The sequence below is a fragment of the Sturnus vulgaris genome, chromosome 27 (assembly GCF_052056855.1).
Source record: "Sturnus vulgaris isolate bStuVul1 chromosome 27, bStuVul1.hap1, whole genome shotgun sequence".
Taxonomy (NCBI): Eukaryota; Metazoa; Chordata; class Aves; order Passeriformes; family Sturnidae; genus Sturnus; species Sturnus vulgaris.
Genome location: NC_142269.1, coordinates 2,726,540 through 2,742,931, shown reverse-complemented (window position 1 = coordinate 2,742,931; position 16,392 = coordinate 2,726,540). Strand labels below are relative to the sequence as shown.

Below are 16,392 nucleotides of genomic sequence, written 5' to 3'. Positions count from 1 at the left end.
AAAGACACCTCAAGGAAATAAATTCTGACTTCTGAAAATTATTTGAACATGACAGGCAAACAAGGTGTGACAATTCAAGTACTTTAATTCAATATTCAAGTACTGAATAGTTGCTCATTTAATGAGCACATACACTTGAGTAAGGAGAGAGCCTGATTTAAATCACATAAACTTCACCACGGGCAGTTCATGGGAGCTGGATAAAGGGTGCAGAGGTCACCCTGCTGATGGACAGTCTGCCTTTGGTACTGCAGGTGCTCCAACCCCACCAGCTCTCCCCACTAGTTCTAAACATAAAGAAAAGACTGGCAACAGGGGTGGACTGACTGAGAAATGAGTCACAGAAAGAGGCACAAGAGAATCAGTCTGAGTGCTGCTCACAGACACAGGCTCCTGGTCCAAGGGACACAGCTACTCTGTAAAGTTCATTTGCATTCTGTACATATTTGTGCCAAAGTCACCTTTCCACCCCCAGAAAAAGAAAAGAGCACAACCAAAACAAAATCTGCATCCTGTACTTCAGGAAAAATAATGCTCCCCAGTCCCTGAGTGGGATGAGATCCTGCAGCCAAGACCCTGCTCAGGCTTGTGGGCTCATCCCAGGCAGGGCTCTCCTGCCAGGCAGCTCCGAGCAGCACAGGAAGCTGGAGGAGAGGGGGGAAACAGTGGCACTTACTGAAGGCTTTGCTGTTTGCTTCTGCTTGGAGTAAAAGAGGAAAAAACAGCTAATAAAAGGACATCAGCAGTGGCTACTGGCTGGAGCAGGGCGAGATTTACTGCTCCTGCCAAGTGAGATGGTGACACTGGCTGCAGCCTGAAGGCACTGACATCAACACGGGGCTGCAACAGCATTGGCTGCCTGTGCTGCACCAAAAGCTGGGGCCACCTTTCACTGGATGCTCCCTGACATCACAGAACTTTGCTCTGACTCCACCACGTCAGAGCACACACCTGCTTGCCAGGAATTGTGTACAGAGCAGGAGCTGCTCAGGGAAAGGGCACAGGACAAGGAACAGCATCATCCCCTCCTACACCTTCCAGTCATTTGGGAAAGGGCTGCTAACACTCCTCAAGTTCTCTGGATTTCCATTACCACGGATTATCCAATTACAGAACAGTGAGAAGTACATTTAAGTTATCGTGAATTACAGGTGTGATTATTTCAGGAGCTGAGCTCCCAGCCTGCAGAACTTGAATAGGGATGAACATTCCAGATTGACAAGCTACTACCAACAGAGCAGCTTTTTGTGTCACACTCTTCAGGAGAATGTGGTAATTTGCAAATCAAATATCTAAGCTATTGAGGTCTTTGGTTTGAAAAGCTGCATGACCTTAATTCTGAAGAAAAAAATACTGGACATACTGATTGAGTGAACTGTGTTTTTCAGTCACAGATCAGAAATAAGGGAAAATTCTGACTCTTTTTGCCTTCTCCAGCTTGCAGTTCATTCATTGTCCAATATGGGCATCTTTGGGAGCTTGACTTAAAGACCTCATTTCTCATAATTTCTCATAATATGATCTTGTCTGCTGAACAAAGCAAACTGCATTGACACTCACTGCCACAGCCACCCGTGGTAGAGGAGAGTGAACCAAGAGACAATCCAATCCCTCTGAGGTGTGAATACACCACTGTTAGCAAAGGCACCTCGGTTTCCAGAGTCAGGCTGGACTCAATGCATTAGGGCTACAGAAAAAATCACTGGAAGCTGTCCCCAGGCTTCTCACCCAGGGAAAGAAGTGCTAAAAGCTTTTCTTCAAGGACAATCTGTACTCTAAAGGAAAAATCATTCCACACAGTTTCAACACTGTGCTATTAATCAAGGCTAATGAAACTTCTCTGCAAACCAAACTCATCAGGTGTTTTCTGCCTACAGCCATTTTTGATATAAAATGGCCTTCCCACAACAGCTTAAAAAGCTGCAATGTTTTAGCCCCCAAACAGCTGCTGAAGTCAGGGAAAAAACAGAAAAAGACACCTATAGCTGAGCCAATGCAAAGAGGATAAACACATGCATTTGTGCCTGGGAAGAGTGATTTTATAATCCCTGCCACACTCAGTTAATGCTGCCATCATTCTTTAGAGCCCTTAAGGGTAAACCCCTGGATTTGGCTGCAGCCCCAGAAGTTGTTACCTACATGGTTCCTGTCCTGGGACAGCAACAATATCCTCAGGCTTTTCACATTGGAGCTCCTGTCTAAGAGATCTACAGCTTTATCCAGGTCATCTTGGTTTTTCAAGGGAATAGAGAGCTGCAAAATAAAGAGAATGGAAAAAAGAATTAGGAAAAAAAATAATACTTCTACAGCAGGTATTTAAACAAATATTAGAAAAATACCAGACTATAAAACAGGATTCTGACTGCTCAGTTATTCCACAAATTTTCATTCCTATAATGTCTTACTGTCCTTTTTAATGAAGTTTTCCTCCCATGCCAGAGAAATGGCTGACCCTAATGCAAATTCCTCTGAAGCATCACCCACAAAAGCATTCATTGCTACCTGGAATTGCTGTTTGCAAAGAACAGAGGCTTGTTATCCCCTGATTCTCTGATGGGAAAATGGTCTCAGAACACTTATGAATCCAGAACTAATGACCAAGTGAAAATTGGGTTTCAGGTAGGAAGAGTGTCCTAAGCAACAGCAGAAGAAGGGAAGAGGATGCTGCTGCCTGCACAACACCCACATCAGTGAGATGCTGCACCAGGATCAGCACTTTTCCCTTTGGATCAGGGATTCAACAACGGTTTGCATTAAAGAAAGACCTGAAAATTCAATTTCTGGGTATTGGCGATGGGGAGAGGAGGTGTCAGCAGAGGGCAGGGACAGCTCGTACCTCGTTGTTCATGTAGTGCAGGTCCAGGGGCTGCCCAAAGGCTGTTTTCACTTTCTGCTGCACGTCCTCGTAGCGCACGGGACGGACAAACGGGATAATCCTGGGGGCAAGAGAAACAACCCCCGTTTGCTCAGAGATACACTTGGTAATGCAATCAAATCACATGGCTGAACCATTAAAAACACATTTGAATGGCCTCCTTTCATCCTCAAGCAAGTAGTGAACCTTTCAAATTTAAATTTATATGCATTATTTCAAGAAAGAATTATTGATCTCTGACCCGTTTCCATACAGTTTGTCAAAATGCAATATTCAGCTGGAGATTTCAAATAGAATCCCTTTGTCCCTGGGCAGAAAAGCATCCTTTTTTGAATAAATGTCTTTCACATAACAGGATACAAATGCCCTGTGCACCTTGGCTTAAAAAAATACCACCTGCTCTGGCACAGATGAGATACTGCCACAAAGAGCTGGATTGTGAGCACCAATTAACAAACCTGTCACGAGGCAGAAATAACAGGATACAACAAGGTCTCCCCTGAGCCTCCTCTTCTCCAGGCTAAACAATCCAAGATACTTTTCCCACTTGAACTATTATAATATCTGGTTATACTTTTTGTCCTTAATTGGAAGATTAGTGTTCTTTCTGATGCAATTTTTGCTGGCTAACTCTTAGAAAAAAAATCGGTTCCAACCAAAGAACTTCCAGATTTTTTTATTTCTATCTTCCTCCTGTTTCTTTTGCTACATCAGCACACTACAAATGATCAAGGGACTGTTTGGATTTCCAGGTTACTGAGTGGACCATGGAAACTCAAGACCTGTTCCTGTTCATAGAGGCAGCTCAGTGGGACCCTGAATTATCTCACAGGAGTGTGTGGGGAAAGGGAGAGGGGTTTTCTGCAGGGGCCACACACAGGAGCTGTGCTGGCCCTGATCCCTGGCCCTGATCCCTGGCAGTGCCCAAGGCCAGGCTGGACACTGGGACAGTGGGGGGTGTCCCTGCCATGGCAGGGGTGGCTCTGGGTGGGCTCTGAGGTCCCTCCAAACCCAAACCCTGCTGGGATTCTGTGACTCTGATGAACTGTGCTTTGGAGAGCAGGTTTAGTTTCCCAACCACCCATCCACACACTACATCAGCCCTGGCTGTCCTCTCCTGAGATGCAGCTTTTGTTTTAAATAACCCTTGTGTTAGCTGGCTTCCTCAGCCCCTGCCCATGAACACCTACAGCATTCAGCTATTTGGAAATAATTGTCCTTGTTAAAAAGCAGCCCACAATAACATTTTCTACATATTCCTAAGAAAGCCATACATGAAATCCCAGTCCTCTGGCACCACACAAATGCAATGTGGCTCTCAGTCCCTAATAAAGGCTCCCATTCTACACTCAATGCTTTCAAAAGCAGAGCTGTTCTCAGGTGCCACACATTTTATTAGTTTAAAAACTCTGTGCACTCCTCTAACACAAAATCCTGGACTGCAGGGTTTAGGGAGCCCATTCCTGCCTGACCACCTTAAATATTTGTGGTTAGATCTGGCAGCTGCAGTGAAACCAAGCACACACACTGACATTCTGCTGCAATTCCCTGTCTGGAACTGCACACTGTGCTGGGAGCAGGGGATTCAGGCGAGCACAACTGCATAATTACACTGACACACAATCAACCTTTTCATTTTAGAAAAAAACACAGGAGAAAATCCTTCTGCCCCCCAAAATGCAGCCAGACAAGATGATAAGATTGTGTGTGACAAGAAATTGTGACATGTCCCCCTGTGGCTCTGCTGCTGTCCCCACGCAGCCCCTGGCACAGGAGAATGCTGAGCAGACCTGGCTGACAAAGGAGGAAGCAAATCCCAGCCATGATTACCTGCAGAATTTCTCCCACAGCACAGAAGTCACTGCCAGAATTCATCACACAGGATTCAGTTTAAGTTTTGAGGAAGAGCAGAAATTGTTCTCCACAGCCTGCTTTGCCGACAAAGAACCTTCCTAACAGAAATCCCAAACTCTGACAAAGGAGGAGCTGCAAGAACTCAGCCAATCCCCCCTGCTGGGCCAGGCCGTGAGCATCAGCACAGACAACCTGTCCTCCTGTGCCACGACATTTGCACTTCATCATGAAATCATGAACTGCTTCAGGCTGGAAGCACTGCCTGGTCTGGGACAAACCAAAGGATTCCCACAAGGTGGCTGTGAAGATGGCACATAAATTCAGGCTTACAACCCAAGGAATATCTTCCAAAATATGTATGATACAATCCTGCCATAATATTGTCCAATATAACCCAGCAGCACGATCACATTTTTCCCTCATGGAGAGCAGACCCAGAGACCACAGACAAACCTGGAGCCTTCCTGTGTCCACACAGCCACCAGTCATTAAATGTTTCAAGAGTTCCTCTCGAATTGATGGCAAATAAGAGGCTTTTTAGGGCCTACTTTGAAATATTTCAGCAATTTTATCCATTGCAAACAATGCTGTAAAAACTGAAATTGTTATTTCAGTAATTTCTGGTTTTTTCTCATAAAAGAATGTCTCTCAAAACCAAATATCAGAGGAAATAACAAAGAATCTTTTACACCAATGAAAAAGTATCTTCCCTTGTTGTATCTATTGCTCAATCACAGCAGGGCAGTGATAATGACAGGGCATCAGGAAGTGAGAAACTAGAAAAGAATGACTCTCATTTGATCAGCTTCATTTGGTTTCAGTTATATGAAACAAAATGGGAACATATCTGAAATAAGACTTTCTCAGGCTGGACAGCTTTTAAAAATGCTGCAGTTCACTTACAAATAAATATTATGGAAATAAATCAGTGTTTCATGACACTCTGATCTCTAAAAATAACCAAGTTGTGTGTGACCTGTTTGCTATTGCCTTCACTGTGTGATTTCCATTCAGGAAAAAGGAAAGCAAAGCCAACAAAATATTTAAGCTAAATTACTGATGACTAAATTACTCTCCTAAGCAAAGAATCAAAGCAGTGAAGGCCAACTTACCGTCTCTCCCCATTATGTTCAAACTTTATCCTGACATCATTCTGCAGGAGAAAGAACAAAAGGTGAGCTCACAATCCAACTCTGGCACACACAGCAGCACACAAATGCACTGTATTATGATTTTAGTATTTTAACTTTCTCCACAGAAGCTGAAGCAGTGGCTGATACATGAACACAGCACATGAGGAATGGAGAAATTGCTGAAGGAGAAAGAGAAGGAAAGGGATAAAAACTAAGCTGTAATTTTTGTAAACTGACACTTAAACAGAGGACATTGAAATAAACTTGTAAAAAATTTATCTTTAACAGTGCATGGGAAAAATGTGAAATTCAGTGTTAACTGCTTATTAATCTGAAGTTAATTTTCTTTAAGCACACTCGAAGCATGCCTGGGAAAAAAAAAGAATGAGAATGTGCTACATTTTTTATTCCTACTCCTATTTTAAAATTTTTATTCCTATTTTTTATTCTTTATTCTTAAGACACGGGCTAAATCTCTGCTTTTGCAAAAATGCAAAAACTCAGAGTTACAAACAGGCTGATTCTGTGTCACCTTTCAGAGTCCCCAGTTTTCAGCAGAGGGGTCATCACCACCATCTGGGCAGCTGAAAGCACTGATTGTGCAACCTGTGCAGTCTCTGCAAACTCAGGAGATGCTGGGTGCCATGGAAGAGTCAACAAGCTGAACTTTCAACTCTGGACATCGAAGGTCAAATCCCAATTTAGGTCAGAAAGATAAAAATAAAAGGGAAAAATCTGCTCTGATAAGACTCCATCATTTCTGCTGCACAATTTATGTGATTGGAATAGATTAAGCCATCTGTGAAAGCCTCAGACAATAGGCAATCATACATCTAGGAACTTCAAAAAAACGTGGCCAGGAAATGCTCTTTAGCTGGAGGAAGTTTCTGGCAGGCCCAGTGGTCAAGAATGCAGTTCAAAAGCACCCATGGAGTCCCTGGGAGCACAGGGAATTCCTGCAGCATGGAGCAGGCAGAATGACCTTCCCAGTCCAGCAGTGACCAGCTGCACTGGGACATCCACACAGAACCTCAGAGTGCTTTTTGAGATGTGGGAAGAGAAAGAACTCAGTCTAGGATCACTCCAAAATGAAACGAATTCTAGAGAAGCCATTTGAATGGAGCAGTAAAGGGACAATGCAGCAAACAGTACAGGAATAACATCCTATAAAAGATGTTGTACCAGCCAACTCCTGATCTAAAGCTGTTCTTACACATATTGCACGAAGGAATGATTGCTTTACAGTGGGATTTTTCAGGGAAGTAAGGCTCTGGTTGTAATGTTACACTGCTTTATGTACCCCAGTCTAAAGGAACTAAACAGGACAGTTGGATGAAATGGAATTCACACCGTTTTCCAGATTAAACTTCTGACCTCAAGATGTGATTTAGGCCCTGGAGCAGCCAAGTGACAAGCTGAGATTAGACAACACTAAAGGATCCCCAGGGCTCTTTGGAACCCTCTCTTTAACTTGCTGGTACCCAAGCAAACTCCAAGCCTTCTCTCAACTCCACTGCTTGCTTTGAAATCTGTCATTTGGAGTAAAGGCAAGAGGGGATGGAATCTGGCATTCACTGCCTGCTCTTTCCAAAAGGATCTGACACTGCCCATTCATGTCTGCTCATCAAAGGTCTAAGAAAAGGTTCAGAGTGATCTTGGTGCTCCTATTCCAGACAAAACCTAGAGGAGCTAAGCATCCAGTGCTTTCAGTTCCCTTGAAAGCAGTGAACCCACCACTTCTTAAAGCAATTCACATCAACTGTCCTCAAAGATGATTAAAAAGGCAAATCCAAGTTTAGCACTCCAGTGTTCCAGTTCTGTGACATGGTATCATAAATCACAATTACAGATTTTGATTTAAGGCATCTCTGAATTTCTGTTTCAAAGTGACTTGGAAAGGATTTTGCACTACTCCATCTATGGATTTGTCCAACACATTCAAGGAAATCCCAGATCCAGCTGAACAAGTAGATTATGAGCAGGCAAAGCATAAGGAAGACAGACATGAACTTCAAAGCCTGCTCCAAAAAGCTTAAACCTGTAACAGGAATGAAACTGAAGAGTTGTTTTACTGACATAGGAAACTTCTCCTGTTCATGTCAGTCTTGCTGCCAGTAACTTGATTTAATTTTAAATGACAGTAATGGACAAACAGTTTTTGACTGAAATTGTTGCTTTTGCTTTGAAGCACTTCATTTCAATAACATTCAGCATCTCCAGCTGCATTATTCTGTCCTTCCTTCTTGCCAGGACACCAACACCTTTGTTTTCTCCATGAAAAGTCTGGAGAAATGTGGAATGAACCTAACAAGACTCCAAAGCACTGACCCCACCACTCATTACCTTGGGAGTCCCAGATTGGTTTGGGCTGGGAGGGACCTCAGAGCCACTGGCAGGGACAGCTCCCACTGTCCCCAATGTCCAGCCTGGCCCTGGGCACTGCCAGGGACCCAGGGGCAGCCACAGCTGCTCTGGGCACCCTGTGCCAGCCCTGCCCACCCTGCCAGGGAACAATTCCTGCCCAAAATCCCATCCAGCCCTGCCCTCCTTCACCCTAAGCCTTTCCCCCAGTCCTGACCCTGCAATAAATGTGCACACTCTGCCACACCAGGACAGAGTCAGGGAGGAAAAGCTTCCCCACCTCCCACCTGCTTAAAGGAATTCATGAAGTCACTGCACACAACTCGAAGACATATTCCTGATTTATAATTGCTCATATGGAAATGAAGCCAGTTTTCTCACCGGAATTTTCTTTTCTTCCACTGCAGAGGCACACTGGTTCATTATTGCAGGGCTGCCCAAGATGGGGGGACCGCTGGCATTGTGTTTTTTCTTCAAAAAAGAATAAAATCACTTTAAAAAATGGAAATATTACTGTGAAATCAGAAAGCCACTTGCTAAATTTTTTAGCTGGGCAGACCAAGCACCATAAAAGATACACATGGGCAGAATGCAGTATACCAAAATGTTACAAATTATCAAATAGATGTATATATATGTTTACATACATATATAATGCAATATATAATAAATATTTTATTAAACTACAGAAATATATAGCATATACAATATATAATATGTTCAGTTTATATGATATGATATTAATTAATTTTATATAAAAACACAAAAAGTAGAAAAGCTGCCATATTAGCCACAGCCAGAGCAGGATCAAGGATCTGACTCACATCAGGTGCCCTGGCTGCTGGGAGCACAGGCCAGGGGCAAGGCAGCAGATCCTGTGTGCAGCTGCTCTGTCCCTCCTGCCCCAGGCACAGCTCAGCTCCTTCCCCCTTACCTGCTTGTTGGGGTGGGCAGGGTCTTTGTTCTTCATGGTGTCGTAGCCAGGCAGGCGGTGACGCCTGCCCATCTGCAGTGCCACCAGGTCCTTCATGATGGACTTCAAGGCCTCTTGCTCATCTGTGATGCACAAGAATTTCAGGAGTAAGTTGTCTGGGTGAGCACCAACCACGACATTTCTGCACCTCTGACACTTCTGCACTGCTTTTCTGCTGGCTCATAGAACAACAATCCCTTTTAGGATCTTTGCAAATACGCTGTGATTTAATTTAGTCATAAGCTGATTTGCAAATAACTGAAACTTAATTTTAAGAGTCCACCATGGCTACACTCGTGCCTGGCTCATGGCACTGGTTTGATGGGTAATCACTTGCATTTGGAAGAGCTGTCCTGGGAACAGCTGCTGAACATGCAATGATGGACTGACTCCCATCTGGACTTCCCTGCAAAAGGGACTCCGTGGGAATATTTGTTTCTGCAATTTCATGTCGTGCATTTGTTCATGAGTCTCTCCAAAGCAGTTAGGTTATGTTTTATGCAGAAGACTGGCTTCATAATTAATCAATGTCTGAATAACAAATGAGATTTTCGCAATGCTTAAAGATGACAGATGTGGGACACATACGGCTTGTAAAGCATGCAGGGAGCAAATCCTGCTAAAAGGTAAAAGCAAAACGGGAAAAATAAACCTCTTTGTAAGGAGGAAACATCTGAAGAAGCCTCAGTCAGAACAGAAGTCACACTAGGATTATCTTTGCCAAAGCCAATAGCTTCTGCCCAGCTCTGTTTTAGCTTTCACAGGATCCCAAAATGGTTTGGGTTGGAAGGGACCTCAAATCCCGTCCAGTGCCACCCCTGCCCTGGCAGGGACACCTCCCCCTGTCCCAGGCTGCCCCAGTGTCCAGCCTGGCCTTGGGCACTGCCAGGGATCCAGGGGCAGCTCTGGGCACCTGTGCCAGGGAGGAATTCCTGCCAGCATCCCATCCCTGCAGCCTCTGGCAGTGGGAAGCCATTCCCTGTCTCCTGTCAGGCAGGCCCTGGTCAAGTCTCTCTCCATCTTCCTGCAGGCTCCCTGAGAGTCCTAACTCGGTCCTGAGAGCACCCAACATCTGAGACACATCCACTGTGGACTGCAGAACGTTATACCAAGAACCAGAGAGATCAAGCCCAGACCTGATCACAAAAGGGAATTAAAAGAAATCTCCCAATGCATCTGCAGAAGGTGTTAATAACAGAAAAAATCTTTAAAAAGGAATGCAGAGCAGAGAATATAAAAAAAAACCCAAATCAAAACCCACCAAATGTCTGTTGTCCAAGACAAGCCAAATGAGACAATAACCACATTGTGGCAGTGGAGAAGGGAGAGCACTCCTTGACATTCCAACTGCATGTAAAAGAAGCAAGGGGTGTAAGTAACACAACCAAAGCAAGAGGCTGCTTTTTGAGAAGCACATCAGCCAAAGGAAATAATTGCTGGGATCTATCTCAGCACTAAATAACCCTTTGTGGGATAAAAATGTGAAGAAACAGCTGTGAATGAAGCTAAAGTTCCAGGTAGGCAACGACACAACTTTTTTCTTTTTTCTATTTTTTTTTTTTTCCTTTTTAAAGTTTCCAACTATCCAGTTGAACGTTTAACCTTTTACCTTCACTGGAGTGTCTCCAATTAACTGGTATTCTTTCATTTTGATGGTATTAAGAATAGCCTTGGAGTCACCTGGCAGACAAAGGCTGAAAGTGTGCACAACAAAGCAGTACAGCCTATGGCCTGGAACATCCCTGAGGTTCCTAGCACCCAAAACTCTCAGGGAAGAGCTGGGAGACAAAGTTTTCCACTACAGGGCAGTTTGGGTTTGGCCAGATACCAGGAGGATGAAGAAGAGCTTGTCTTGGCAGAGCTCCTCTGGGCAAGAAGCAAAGGAGCTATGAAAGCAGTTTATACCCAAGGGCTCATGACAAGAAATCAAGTCCATCAAAAAATACGTGCAGGAATAAGAACTCTCCTCGACACAGTGTCCTCACTGGAAAACAAGGACGAGTGGCTGCAATGGCTGGCTCCAGGTGTCTGAGCAGGCACTCGCTGGGGACACACAGGACACATCCAGCTAACTACGTGTCCCTTACTGCAGATCACAGCTCGGCTGGCAAGGAATTCCTTCATTAGCTGGGGCAACCTGGCAACTGACAACACAAACTCTGAAGGGCAGCACCTGCAAACACCAGAGCTCAGCACTGCCAGGCACAGGCTGGGATTGCTGGGGTGTCCTGAGCAGGACCAGGAGTTGATCCATGAGGGTCCCTTCCAACTCAGGATATTCTGTAAGCCTCAGTCAGTGCCCTGCAAGGTCTGTATCTCACTCACTGCAGTCATGCTAACACTGAAATATTATTTATGTTCATAAAACTGGAACAGTTAATGCTCTAACAAAGGGGATGGAACAACTTCAGGTTTGAATCTTATTATACATTTTTAGTAGCTTTAAACTGAGCTATTGTCTCCCTACTACTAAACCGTATGTTCTGTAATTCACCTGTGTTGATGAGGTAGGACATGACAGAGTATTTATCTCTTAAAAGTGAAAAAGAAAGTCAAATACTGATCTGAGCTTGTGTAGGGAAAAATTGTGTCTGGCGAGGAGAGCACTGTGATGGATTTAATGCTGAGAAGCATGAATACTTCTTTATTTCCATCCAAACAGAGGATTTCCCTAGACTGACTTGGAGAAGCTCGTGGAGCAGCATTACATTAATCACACAATGCAGAAGCTGCTACAAATGAAAACGAAGCAATTTTTGGAGCACTGAGAGACCCTGTTTTTGCCTGGTCTCCAGTAGGTCTGGGAAACAGAGTTCTGCTTTGTGCGGGAAAGATGTTGTCCAGGAAATGCTTTTCATGTTTTAAAAACTACACTCAAGGATTTTTATAACTTCGATAAAAGCAAACTGCTGCTCACAGAGAAAGTTGTTCCTCTCCACAAAGCATTTACTTCAACCAATCCGTGGTTTGCTACACAGGTCTGAACAAGTCAGAAATGGAAACAGTTTTGAAAAAAAAAAAAAAATCACAAAGTTAAAACAGCAAAAGTATCTGCACATGGATAAAAACAGGAAGTCTGCGAACCCCCTAAGCCAGGATCATGTTTTATATGTGCCACAGTGGAACACATGATACCATATTGGTTTAAAAGAGAAAGAAGTGAATATATCTGTGCATTTGTTATCAACCACCACAACAGCAAAGCTGGTTCGGGTGAGGGATTGGCAGATCCAGGGCTAATGAGGAAATTTTAGACAAATTGTGTCTATGTTACAGATCTCAAAACAGTCTTGCAAAGAGTTTCATTCCGAGTCCTTTGCTGTGGGCAGCTTTAGTGGTACCAGGATGCTGCTGTGGGCAAGCTTTAGGAAATCACAAATGAGAGGGAGAGGAAAAATCAGAGAGCTCTACGAGGCTCGTCCTTGTGGGATATTTTCAGGGTCCCTCTTCTCATTCACGAGCTAAAGGAAAAGACTGGGATTTGGGATTTGAGCCGATCCTAACCTGCAGGCTGAGCCCTGCTCCCTCCCCCTGTGTCACTGGTGCGTGTGAGCCAAGGGAAGGAAGTGACACAGGCAGGAAAAGCGAGAGGACCGAGAGCAGGCTGGAGGAGCAGGGCTGCACCCCCCGACAGCACTGCAGGCTATAGGGCCAGATCAGCCCCCTGATCCCACCCTGCACTGCTGATTATAGGGCCAGATCAGCCCCCTGATCCCACCCTGCACTGCAGGCTATAGGGCCAGATCAGCCCCCTGATCCCACCCTGCACTGCTGATTATAGGGCCAGATCAGCCCCCTGATCCCACCCTGCACTGCAGGCTATAGGGCCAGATCCCTGATCCCACCCTGCACTGCTGATTATAGGGCCAGATCCCTGATCCCACCCTGCACTGCTGGTTATAGGGCCAGATCAGCCCCCTGATCCCACCCTGCACTGCTGATTATAGGGCCAGATCAGCCCCCTGATCCCACCCTGCACTGCTGATTATAGGGCCAGATCAGCCCCCTGATCCCACCCTGCACTGCTGATTATAGGGCCAGATCAGACCCCTGATCCCACCCTGCCCTGCTGATTATAGGGCCAGATCCCTGATCCCACCCTGCCCTGCAGTGCCTGCACAGAAATAAACCTCAGGGACTGTCCTGGCTGTGCAGGGCTCGGAATGCTCCAGGTGAGCCCGGCTGAACCACGGGAGCTCCTGCAAACTCTGACATCAACCACTGCACGTGTCCTCCAGGTGGGTTATGGAACACCAGATTAAAGAAAATCAGAGCATGATTTACCATTATCCATTATTAATCAGATTATTTGATCACAGTTGCTGAATCAGTTTAAGTTTTTCCCATTATAAAGGGAAAATCCGCTTGCAGCTGGGCCATGATACACACAATGCTACGGTGGAGTGGTCCATGCAATTGCATTTTTTAATTTTGCACTCATGTTTACAAACACACACAGGTATTGGAAAACACATTCATGGAAATCCAACTTCCTACTTCTAGACCATTTTAAGTTTATGAACCACCCTGCTGCTCTAAACAGTGGATTACACTACTCCTCTCTTTGTAACAGAAATCGAGTGATGGCTTCGCATGAATTTGTTGAAACAGTGCAAAGAGATATTGGAGTAGTTGTAGACTAACACTTGCAATGCTTTTTGAATTTAAAGTATAAATGCTAATTATGCATACAGACTAAATGAAGGAGAGTCTTAGAAAACTAAACTCGGTAAAGTTGTAGCCCACAAAGCCATGAAACTCCAGTCCTAGAACAGCAGGAATCTCCTTGCCAATATGCAAATATGAGTAAGTTCTCGTTTACAGCAATTAAAAGTTTAATTCTAGTACCTCTCTTTAAGCTGAAAAGGGAATTAGGAAGCACAGGAACCCCTCCATAAGCAGTTCTTTATACAGGACACACAGTCCAAATCCAAATTAATTTGAATTAATCCATCAAATTCAGTCACGGCAACTCCTCATAACAACGTTTTCCTCTTGAAAAAGAGTTCTTCCAACTCTTTTGCTTGTTTTTACATGTTGCTGTCTGGGCTAAGAACGGCAAATGAGAACTCGAGGGGAGCTCCATCAAGGAAAATCTATTTTGATGGACTCCCAAGCTGCACTTAATACCAAAAATTTCTCCAATTAGGCTGGAGCACAACAATTCCCGTCTCAATTAGAGCCAACTTCTGCTGGAGGCCGGGAGAGCCCCTGAGCTCAGCCCGCCCGCTGATCCCCGCCTGTGTCTGGCCAAGTTCAGCAAAAGCCCCGGGGCACCGCACGTTGCCCGTAAACCGATTTTTACCGTTTTAACCAAATCCTTGCGAATTCACCATTTCCCCGCCCGTAGCAACGGCCGGGCCGAGCCCCGATTCCGGCCCCGCTCCCCATCCCGCTCCCGATCCCGGCCCCGCTCCCCATCCCGGCCGAGCCCCGATTCCGGCCCCGCTCCCCATCCCGGCCCCGCTCCTGATCCCGGCCCCGCTCCCCATCCCGGCCGAGCTCCGATCCCGGCCCCGCTCCCCATCCCGGCCCCGATCCCGGTCCCGCTCTCCATCCCGGCCGAGCCCCCGCTGCCCCTCCCCGCCCGCTGCCGCGGTCCCGGTGTCGCGGTCCCGGTGCCCGGGGTTTCTCCGCCGTTCTCACCCATGTCTGCGGGCGGCGGCCCCGCTCGCGGCGGGCGCTGCGGGACGGCGCTGTCACCGCCGCGGCTCCATGGCGGCCGGGCCGAGGGGGAGGGCTCAGAGCCGCCGCCGCCGCCACATTCCCAGGCCCCGCGCCGCCGCCTCCTCCCGGCGGCCGCGCTCCGGGAGCGGCGGGCGGGGGCGGGAGCGGCGCGGGCGCTGCCGGTGCGAGCCGGGGCCCCCGGTCCGAGCGGGCCGGGCCCGCCGCCGCCGCCGCCGCCCGCAAAACAAACCGCTCGGCGGCCGCCGCGCACCCGCCGCCTCCTGCCAATCACAGCGGCGGCCGCGGCCGCCCGCCAATCGGCGCCGCCGGGGCGCGCACCCGATGGCGCCGCTGGCCAATGGGAACTCGAGCAGCCGCGCCGCCCGCCCCGCCCCCCCGCCGAGCCGGCTGTCAATCACTGGGGCCCAGCGCGCGCGCCGGGCCACGCCCCCTCCCCGTCAGGAGGCGGAGCGGGGCAGGCCACGCCCCCTCCCCGGCTGTCAATCAAAGTGACAGACAGGGCCGAGGCCCCTCCCCCAGGCTGGCCGCGGGGCCGGGGCCGGAAAGAAAAATCGAGTTTTGTTCTTCTGTGCTGTGTCTGCGGTAAAACACCGCTGCGAACCCACTCACAGCGCTAACAAGAAGAAATGCTCCCTTAAAATTAGCTAATGAATTATAATTAAAACATGCGAGGCTGGGTCTGATGCAATTGCTGGGTAACTGCGTTCACACAGCCCAACCCAGCAGGTCCGCTCGGAATCACGAATGCTTCGGGTTGGAACCCCAGCCCTGCCACGGGCTGTGTTTAAATCAAATCAAATCAAATCTTTTAAAGAACCTGCATCCTGCTCTGTCCCAGCTCCACTCCTGGATGGTATTGCCATTGTCTTTTCCACAAAAGGAACAGCAGAAGGGGTTTGTTATTTTCAAAAGAAGCCCAGCCCTGGTTCTGTGTTGGAATGCAAACCCAGCCACTTTCCCTTCATACAAGCCTTGTCTTTGCAGTATCAAGCTGGCAGCTTTTTGCCCCTGTTCCAATTTGAATTCCTCTCTCGTTCAACAGCATCATTTCTGATCTTGGAACCACTTTTGGACATGCTTTTTCACAGCCTCACGATGGCTCATCACTGTGCTTTATCAACCACTAAATCTGTTTTCTTTTCTCACTAATTTCCAATAAAACACTCTTGGTATCCTCCACAGCTTTCTCCTTGTCCATAAATTCACGTCCTTGCACTCTCTGCTGCTACATTTCATCTCATCTCTATTTCTCACTCTTCAGGCATCCAACCTCCAAGATACTCCAGTTCCCTCATGTTATTGAAGCCTCCCATTTTGTTCATCACCAAATTTGATTTTAATGCTCCCTCTTTGTGCCAGGATCATTATAACGAGGCTTTTCTAAGAGAGGGAAGAGCCCACCCCATGCCCTGGGAGGCAGAAATTTCCTATCAATTCCCCTGATTTCAAACCCCTCCATCATCACCTCACCATTTGTTATTTTTGCCTATCTCGCAGTTCCTACATGT

The 16,392-nt window shown here is 46.7% G+C and overlaps 1 protein-coding gene across 2 annotated transcripts in view; it reads right to left on the bottom strand.

Moving 5' to 3' along the window:
• Nucleotides 1-15,019, bottom strand: part of MAP3K3 (mitogen-activated protein kinase kinase kinase 3) — a 32,684-nt gene extending 17,665 nt beyond the window's left edge. Inside the window, exons 1-6 of one of the 2 annotated variants that reach the window (XM_014889430.2) lie at nt 14,843-15,019; nt 9,158-9,279; nt 8,605-8,694; nt 5,842-5,882; nt 2,837-2,936; nt 2,140-2,253 (exon numbers count right to left, since the gene is read on the bottom strand). In XM_014889430.2, coding sequence (XP_014744916.1) covers nt 2,140-2,253; nt 2,837-2,936; nt 5,842-5,882; nt 8,605-8,694; nt 9,158-9,279; nt 14,843-14,846 — 471 coding nt within the window. In that variant the 5' untranslated portion in view covers nt 14,847-15,019. Of the gene's footprint in view, nt 1-2,139; nt 2,254-2,836; nt 2,937-5,841; nt 5,883-8,604; nt 8,695-9,157; nt 9,280-10,457; nt 10,988-14,842 lie in introns of those variants that run through there. The other variant, XM_014889429.2, reaches the window with a different exon arrangement.
• Nucleotides 15,020-16,392: the final 1,373 nt, after the last annotated feature.